Source organism: Silene latifolia, chromosome 3 (genome assembly GCF_048544455.1).
Source record: "Silene latifolia isolate original U9 population chromosome 3, ASM4854445v1, whole genome shotgun sequence".
Lineage (NCBI taxonomy): Eukaryota > Viridiplantae > Streptophyta > Magnoliopsida > Caryophyllales > Caryophyllaceae > Silene > Silene latifolia.
This window is the reverse complement of record NC_133528.1, coordinates 11,122,791-11,131,199: the sequence shown is the minus strand read 5'-3', so window position 1 is coordinate 11,131,199 and position 8,409 is coordinate 11,122,791. Positions and strand designations below refer to the sequence as shown.

General features: G+C 35.1%; 1 protein-coding gene across 1 annotated transcript; it reads right to left on the bottom strand.

The window, feature by feature from the left end:
* Positions 1 to 4,655: 4,655 nt before the first annotated feature.
* LOC141647181 (uncharacterized) lies at positions 4,656 to 7,748 on the bottom strand. The gene is made up of 2 exons (XM_074455278.1): positions 7,544 to 7,748; positions 4,656 to 6,563 (listed from the first exon to the last, which is right to left on the bottom strand). The coding sequence occupies exon 2, from the start codon at positions 6,540 to 6,542 to the stop codon at positions 4,950 to 4,952; it is 1,593 nt and encodes a 530-aa protein (XP_074311379.1). The 5' UTR covers positions 6,543 to 6,563; positions 7,544 to 7,748; the 3' UTR covers positions 4,656 to 4,949.
* Between the last annotated feature and the right edge of the window lie 661 nt (positions 7,749 to 8,409).

The window sequence follows — 8,409 nt, the reverse complement described above, 5'->3', positions numbered from 1 at the left end:
TAAAAAAATATTTCGTATTTATCTATTGATAGCAGAAAAATGAATGGTTGCTTATAAAAAAGGATTGTCTCGCCGTGTGAAGACTTGTTCTTTTGGACTGAAATTGTCTGAACTGAACTAAACTGAACTGAACTTAATGAAGCTGCACTGAACTGAACTTAATATAGCTAAACTGAACTGAACCGAACCGAAATAATAATAAAAGATTATAATAATAATAGAATTAATACCAATAATAATAATAAATATTATAACAATACTATTCATTATTCATTATTATTCATATATTAATATAATATGATAATAATCTAATAATACATATAAAAAAATAGTAATATAATAATAAATATAGTAATAATAATAATATATTAGTAATATAAAAGATAACATTATTAATAATAATATAATATTAAATAATACAATATATTAATTATAATAATTAAAAAATAAATATGATAAGTATAATATAATATAAATATTATAAATAATTTTAACAATTAATAATAATAATAATAATAATAATAATAATAATAATAATAATATATGTAATAATAATAATAATAATAATCAAAATCAAAATCAAAATCAAAATAAATATATTAATAAATAATAAATATAATATAACAATATTAATAATAATCATAATAATAATATTAATAATATTAATAAAAGTAAAAATAATAATAATAATAATAATAATAATAATAAATATTAATACTTTATACTACTAATATTGCCATTGATCACAATAATATAATAATAAATAAATATATTAAATATAAATAAAATAATAAAAATAATAATAAAAAACAATAGTAATATAATAAATATATATTAATATAATAATAAAAATATTAAACAGATTAATATAATAATAATAATGATAACAGTAAGAATATAAAATAAGAATAGTATTATTAATGTTGAAATAAACTGAACTGAACTGAACTGGTTTGAACTGAACTGAATGGAGCTGAGCTGACTGAACTGAACTTAATAGAGCTGAACTGAACTGAACTGAACTTAATAAGAACTGAAATTAAGTCCAAAAGAATAGGGCCTAAGACCATTTTTTTTATAATTTGCGTTTTGAAATTTCTAAGTTTCAAAATATGTGAAGAGGATTTTGAAATGTATATAATCGAATCGAAAGGAAAGTACGGACTTGCTGAGTATTGCCTTTGTATGTTTACGAAAACTCGAATATAATCTTAAGGTATATAATAATTACGGAGTATTTTATTCGCTACGTTTTGTGCAAGACTAACTGATGTGAGCATGGGTGATTTCCCGTTTTACAAAATTTTACGGATTATTGTTCTACCTATGTCAATCTTTAGTTTTTTTCTTTTTCTTTTCACAGGGATATCTCAAGCTTGAGTTAAGGTATATAACCTTACTTTTATCAAGGGAATTTTAACTTTTAAAATTTATTAACGGATTTGAGCCTTTGCTCAACTCCTAAAATATATTCGTAATTAGAAATAACAATTGCATTTCATTAGGCATTTGCGGTTTGCCATTTTTTTTCTTACCCAAAATATTTAAGAGAACAAATAGAATATACAATTGGATGTGTGGAAAAGGAACATCACGTTAATTTTGCAAATTATAATAGGAAAAACACTATTAATTCGAATTATAAGAATAACATCCTAGGTTCACAATTCTACCATACTCGGAAATGAAAATTGCATATGCAAAACAAGGTAAATAAGAAAAGAATAAGTTGTGTTCAAGCAAGGTATGTCTGGTAGGCCTGCGTGATGTACAGTGACGACTTTAGTCCAAACGATGTAACAATTTGCAAAATCATATGTCGCACGATCTAAACTGCACGACATTAAGCCAGGTACAAGATTAGCATTTTCCGGCCAGGAAAAGTAATCTGATACCACGATGAGCTCGTTCCCAAAGCCAAAAGGATACGACTATGCGAGGCAAAACGTAACTATTTGCAAGGAATGAGAAAAGTTAGAACGTAATAGGAATAATAATTTATCAAAACTTGATGTACAATTAAAGTATTTGGAAAGTAACAACAAGAACAAAATCCAGCATCATATATGTTTTCAAGATTCAGTCATCTGTAAGACTGTAACCAATTAAAAGACGATAACATAAACGGCTTTCACTGTGTTCTAGCTACAAAGAATTTGTGAGACGGGGGATGTAAAGACCCGAGATGTCTCCCCCACTTTCCTCAATTAATTGACATGTAAAATCACGTGTAAAAGGCACCAAATGTAAAGCAAAGGCCCAAATTCTAGAGCTCTGAGAATTGAGATGCTGCAGGGATATAAACAATGAATGAGGATGCAAATGGAACGTGAGAAACAGAAGGAAGCACTGAGTTAACACCACGGTCCTGGCAGCTGCGAAACAAAGTAAAAAAAAAAAAAAAAAAAAAAAAGTTCAGGGAAAAAAAGGCTAAATCAGGATGGCAAACTACAACATCATCATCGGAGCCTTAATCCCAAAAGGATTTGGGGTCGGCTGACATGAATCATCCTTTAGAACGGTGCATGGCAAACTGTGAGCCAAAATTTATAATTAACAGAAGTTTTGTTTATTATTCTTCTCGTTGCTGTTGCCTTCTTAAAAAACTAACCCAACTACTCCTTTTTGGTGCATTTCACTCTCTTCCGGTTATTCTTCTTGTTATTGCCCTCCAAGAAACTAACCCAACTGTTCCTATTTGGTGCATTGCCTTCCCTCGGTCTCTTTCCAGTTATCACATCACCCCTTCAAAACCTTTAAGCCAGTGCTGAGATTTCAGTTGTTGCCAATGAGGTGATGACGGTCACATTTAAATAGTGGCAGTCTAATTGCGGGTTACAGAGGCTCAGATCACCAATATTGGTGGACAGAATTGTAAAAGTCATGCTGGACATAGAAATAAACCAATAAAGACAATAAAGAGAATGCATACTTTCACTTGTTGGCACTCGAAATCTGTCCACACGCTTTAAAGAGAAAACAGCATATATTCATTTTTCCTGAAGGGGTTTCTTCAGCTGAATGTACTCCTGAAAGTTATAAGCAAACCAGTAGGTATCTGCCAAGTCAATCAAAGTTTTGCAAAATTAATCTTTCTAGTCTGAGAATATTTTCAGCAATTCGAAAAACAGCCCTAATATGAGTCTACCCATACTGCCATACATCACCAGATACGCAGACAACAGGATGTTTCTAATAGAATTAAAACAAGAACAATTATCAGTGTCTAATTGCAACTATGGGTGCACCATATGTTGAAATCATTTCTTACAATGAACCGACAAGGTGAAAGCATCTTAGGGAAGAGATAATATAGCATCTAAACTATTGCTTCAAGTTAAGCAGTTTCCCGGACAGACCCTCTGACTATGGACAATTACCTGGTCGATACTATTAAATCTCAGTTTCGGTCACTGTCGCCTTTCCGCATTTGCCGTTAAATGGTGCTAAATACGGCTAATAATGCATCAAAATGTGGTCGCAGTGATTTTATAAATCTTCAAAAAATGGCTAAGGTGGTGTGGCCTTGACCTGCTGCCTCACTTGTTCAGTTTTTAAAATGCATATCAGTCTTCACTTTTAGATTGTCAACATTTTGAAATATTTCGTACAGAAAGTGGCGAGGAAAATCTTGCCTGGGAATCAACTTACATGCTTTTATTAAAAGACATTGCTGTGTAGTTGTGTACAGATGACATCATATAAACTTCTTGTTATAGATGACGCCCCTAACTCTGTACAATATGCAAACTGGGGGCACAGTACACATTAAGATTGACACATTCTTATGTCCAAAGCCCACAATAGCTATTACCTAGAAACTTCTACTAAATGCTACAATACTCACACGGTCACACCAAACTTAGGAATAGGCATCTCAGATTTTTAGTTGCTATTACAATTTTGTCATGGATTCCTACACCTACGTGTATACAATGTAGGAACCGAAAAAGATTCCAGGGTCCTATCAGGCTATCAGCTTAATTATACTTCCAAGACAGTACAGGGGAAAAAGGCAAGGGACAACAAAGATACTGAATGTTCTACTAATAAAATTTGGCAGATCCTACATAACCTCAGTCAAAACACCACATTAATGCAAATATATGTTAAGAGTATCTAGTCATATCATCATTCAACGCCATTGATGAGCTTAAAACAGACACCGCAAAAATTCCACTCTTACAAAGCAATGAAGAGTCATTTATTTACCACAAAAATCTGAAAGATAATAATCAAACAGACTCTCTACAAGTAAGGCTGCATAAGCCTGAGCCTCAATGGACCCTGTTTCAGTGAAATATTCACTACATAGTTGTCGTGAGAGTCCTTACTCCTTATGAATTATGATGAAGACAAAAAAATCACAATGTTGTAAAATTTCAGATGGCCAGAGGATAAAGTAAACATTCAGTCTGCCAATAATAATTTGTACTATCTGGTAAATCTAATAAGTAATCATTCAAATAATGAAACTCCTAGAGACAGCAACCGAACAAAAAGGAAAGGCAGAAAGAGTATAGATGGCCAACCTCAGTTTCCTCATGCTTCTGATCGACACCATGCGTTCTCTACACTTTCTGAAACTCTGAAAGCAGCTGTGTGTTAACTAAATAAAATGAGAAAATGTTAAGTGCTGATCACTCCTTGCCTGGTTTCTTGAAATGCTTCATATTAGTATATTAACCATGTCTGCTCCTTTGACAGACATAATGAAGTATGCATCGAGTCTCAACAGTCTAAGAAAACTTGTATATTACAATTCACTGAACGTCACAACTGACTAAATAAGTGTATTTCTACTTTAATGTTGAACAGTTACTCTGAATTAAAAACTTTTCATCGTAACGTTGCAACATCTGGTGCACACATGAGTAATAAAATTCCTCACAACAATTTAACTGAAACTGCAAATGGAGTTTGGACCCGCCTCTAAGCAGAAGCTCGCTTTAACCAAGGACGGAAGTTATGAATTTCCTTTTAGTCACTGGGTCCTCATGTACATAAGCAATATCTTTGACCTTCTCAAACAAGTCCTCCAGCTCATTTACCCCAAACTTTTGATAATCGAAAGCTTTCTTGTACCTTTGCTGGTATATGCTCTCAAAACTATGAAGGTCGATCCTACACGAGTAACTCACTAACATCTCTTCTAGCTCATTCTTGAACTCTCCCAAGATCTGGTCTTGAATTTCAAACAGTGTACGTGCATTTGAATTTTGCTTAAGTGCGACTCTTCTTCCCTCTTGCTCTTCCACTACCACCCTCTCTTCATCGGAGAACTCATCAGATGAGCCACAAATAGCATTAACTTCTATGTTCTGCTCCTGAACTTCCTTCCCTTTCTTATCCTTCTTTATAGGAAGTAACTGAACACTGGGTCCTGCTTTGGCATTCCGAAGGTACACAAACTTCTTCTGCCCCTTCCCTTCGACAACCAAGGCATCCGACATTTTCTTGAGAAGATTCACAAGTTTTAAAGCCCCATAATCGGACATACAGAGTGGGCGACCAAACACCTTCTGATACTCCCCAGGAATACGAGCAAGCGGCAAACATCCTCCAGACAATTCAAGCACTTTTACTAGCTGCCCCTTTAAACCATTCACATCTCCAGCTTGTACCCACCAAACCGGATCATTATGGTCTATTGCTTCAGTTGAGCCTTCAGGACATGCTGTAACTTCATTCAAACCAAAAGGAAGGGAATGTGACCTTAATGTTGTATTATAGAAAGGCAAATCCGCTGAGTTGCAGTTAGTGTACTCCGCTAACTCCTGAGACACCACTGTGATACTCCTCCTTGGGCCGTAATAGTTTTCAAGTCCTCGATACACAATCGCTTCCTCATCATTTCCATCAGCATTCTCGCCTATATGGAAATTCATAAACAAACCACTGGCATCATTTACTCCACCCCGATGGCCGATTAGAGGTTTTGCCGGAGGCACAAAACCCTCTCCACGCGCAACACTAGGCCAATCCCAAACAAACCGACCTGCATTACACAAGGCTGATGAAACTCCTACTCCAGCAGGAATAACAAGGATTACTGTATACCCACGCTGACCAAGTATATGTAGAGCAGGGGCAAAGTCTACATCTCCGGAGATAAGCATGATGGAAGATGGCGGTGGGTTGTCAAGGGCAAAAAGGAACATGTCAACTAAGATAGCCTTATCAGCCGCATCCTTTCTTCCATTAGGAACATCAACCAGCTTAACACCTGTCCTCTGGCACCCTTCTCTTAGCCTCCTGGGAAACGCATTAAAATCACCATATGCAGAGAACAATGTGACAACCCCTTGAATAACAGGGTGTACCCTTAACGCCATCCTAATGTTACCGGCGACATCTTCAGGACGCACGTCGCTAGGTACAGGGCAGTTCTCTATATCCCAAAGAATAGCAACAGGACCCTGGTAGGAATTGTTTTGCCGTGGTACAGTGCAAGAAGGTGATGCCACATTAACCATATTAGCTCCGGGAACTAGTGAAAGAGACTGTTCTGAACGTAATGATGTGCTGGAATTGGCAAGCATACTGTTGTGGTGGATATAAACCTACAACCATATCACAAACATTGGATTTGTAAGGAGCCCTAAATTTAGAAAGCATAATGTCATGGTGGAAGGTAAGCATCGATGCATTTCTATGCAATGTGATTACTCTTTAACCCACTCCGTCAAGGACTAGAGGCTCAATCCTCAAGCCTCAAGCAACATCATTCAGAGACAAAATACACAATGAAAAAAAATACTCCCTCCTATTCACAATGATTTTTCACATTACGTGACCTCCGGTACAATTGTTTGGCCATAGTTTTCGGTTTTTATATATTACTTTAATTAGATAAGAACAATAACTCGTGGCCAAATAAGCACCAATAAGTCAATAACATCACCCTAGAGCCTCAAACGCTATCACCTAAGGCAGACTAAGTGGGATTAAAGCTACGAACCACACATAATAAAAAAAATTACGTCGTGAATTGCATCGACAATTTGATGACACAATAAGCACCAAGCGCCAAGTAAGCCAATTTGCAGCTAAATAAACAAATTCAAACAATAAAACACGGCACACCAAGTCTCCAGTAACGATCCGACAGTACGACAAGGCAAGATCTAACAATTGAGAACAGCTTGACAGTATTCAACAATCAAGCTCATCTAAAACCTAAAGAAATCAAATTTTATCAACTTAACATTAAACAGTCTCATCAAAATACTCCTGAATTCTCCAAAATGAAAATCATAGTGAATCGCTTCGGATAAGCGACGAAATCAGCTAAAATAACATACGAACAACGCAATTCATCGCAATTTGACTGATCGAAAGATCAATCAAACTATAGTTTGCAAAATCAAACTAAGTAGAATTCCAAAATTCACAGCAATTACACCTCATCAGTAATTAAAAGCGAAAGAACATAATTAGAGTATAATTGATAACTGATAAGTAGAGTTTTATACAAAATCGAAAGAAAAAAGAAGAAAAAAAGACGAAAACAGGAGATAATTGAAAGATATGTTCTTCATACCAATAGTCGGCAGGCGGCGGCAGCAGCGGTGGTGGCGACGATGGTGGTTTGTGCGGTGGTGTTTGTGGCGGCGCGATTGAGAGGGGATACTATTATATTATGATTAAATTGTCAGGGGAATGACCACGACGACGATGATGAAAATGAGAGGAGTGAGGATCCCGCAAAAATAAACCTCACCCGTTTCTCACCGACCCACACTAACATTTTAATTTTAATTTTCTCTTATTTTTGCTTATCGTTAATTTGATATGAGACGGTTTTATGTCAAATATAGATTTTTGATATTAGCGTGATAATTAGATAAGACAGCTCACGAGCAGCTCATGTGAGCTTGGTTTGTGCTCGGGTTCGAGTCGATAACTTAACGAGTCAAGCGGAGCAAACGTTGGTTCGGCTCGAAAAACTCACGAGCGGCTAGAACACGTGTAATAAGATATTATCTTGTTCTTATTTTATAAAAAAAGTTATCATTATTATATCTTTGTATAACAATATCAAATGTTTTCATTGTTGCCCAATATTTTTACATATAACCTCGAAATCATGTTATTGAAAATATCGAAAGAAAAAAAAAATAATAACCTATCAATTGTATACGGGCTCAAATTGAGCTCGAACTCGTGTTAAAGCTTGCAAGAATGAAAATGAGCTCAATTTTTCCAAACTTGTGTAAGCTGAAGCTCGAAATTTGTTTCAAAAGCACATATCGAGAAATGCCGAGCTCGGATCAGCTCGTTATCGCCCCTACTTTCGATAATCCATACCCTAGAATCTTGTAGATCTTATTTAAATACATTTATTTTCTAATAAATTAGGATTTGAAAAGTCTATACTCAAATATTTTTCTTATATGTCGGAACTTG

What these genes read in the sequence shown, in the direction of transcription:
- LOC141647181 (XM_074455278.1), bottom strand. Translation starts at nt 6,542, where the DNA reads ATGCTTGCCAATTCCAGCACATCATTACGTTCAGAACAGTCTCTTTCA.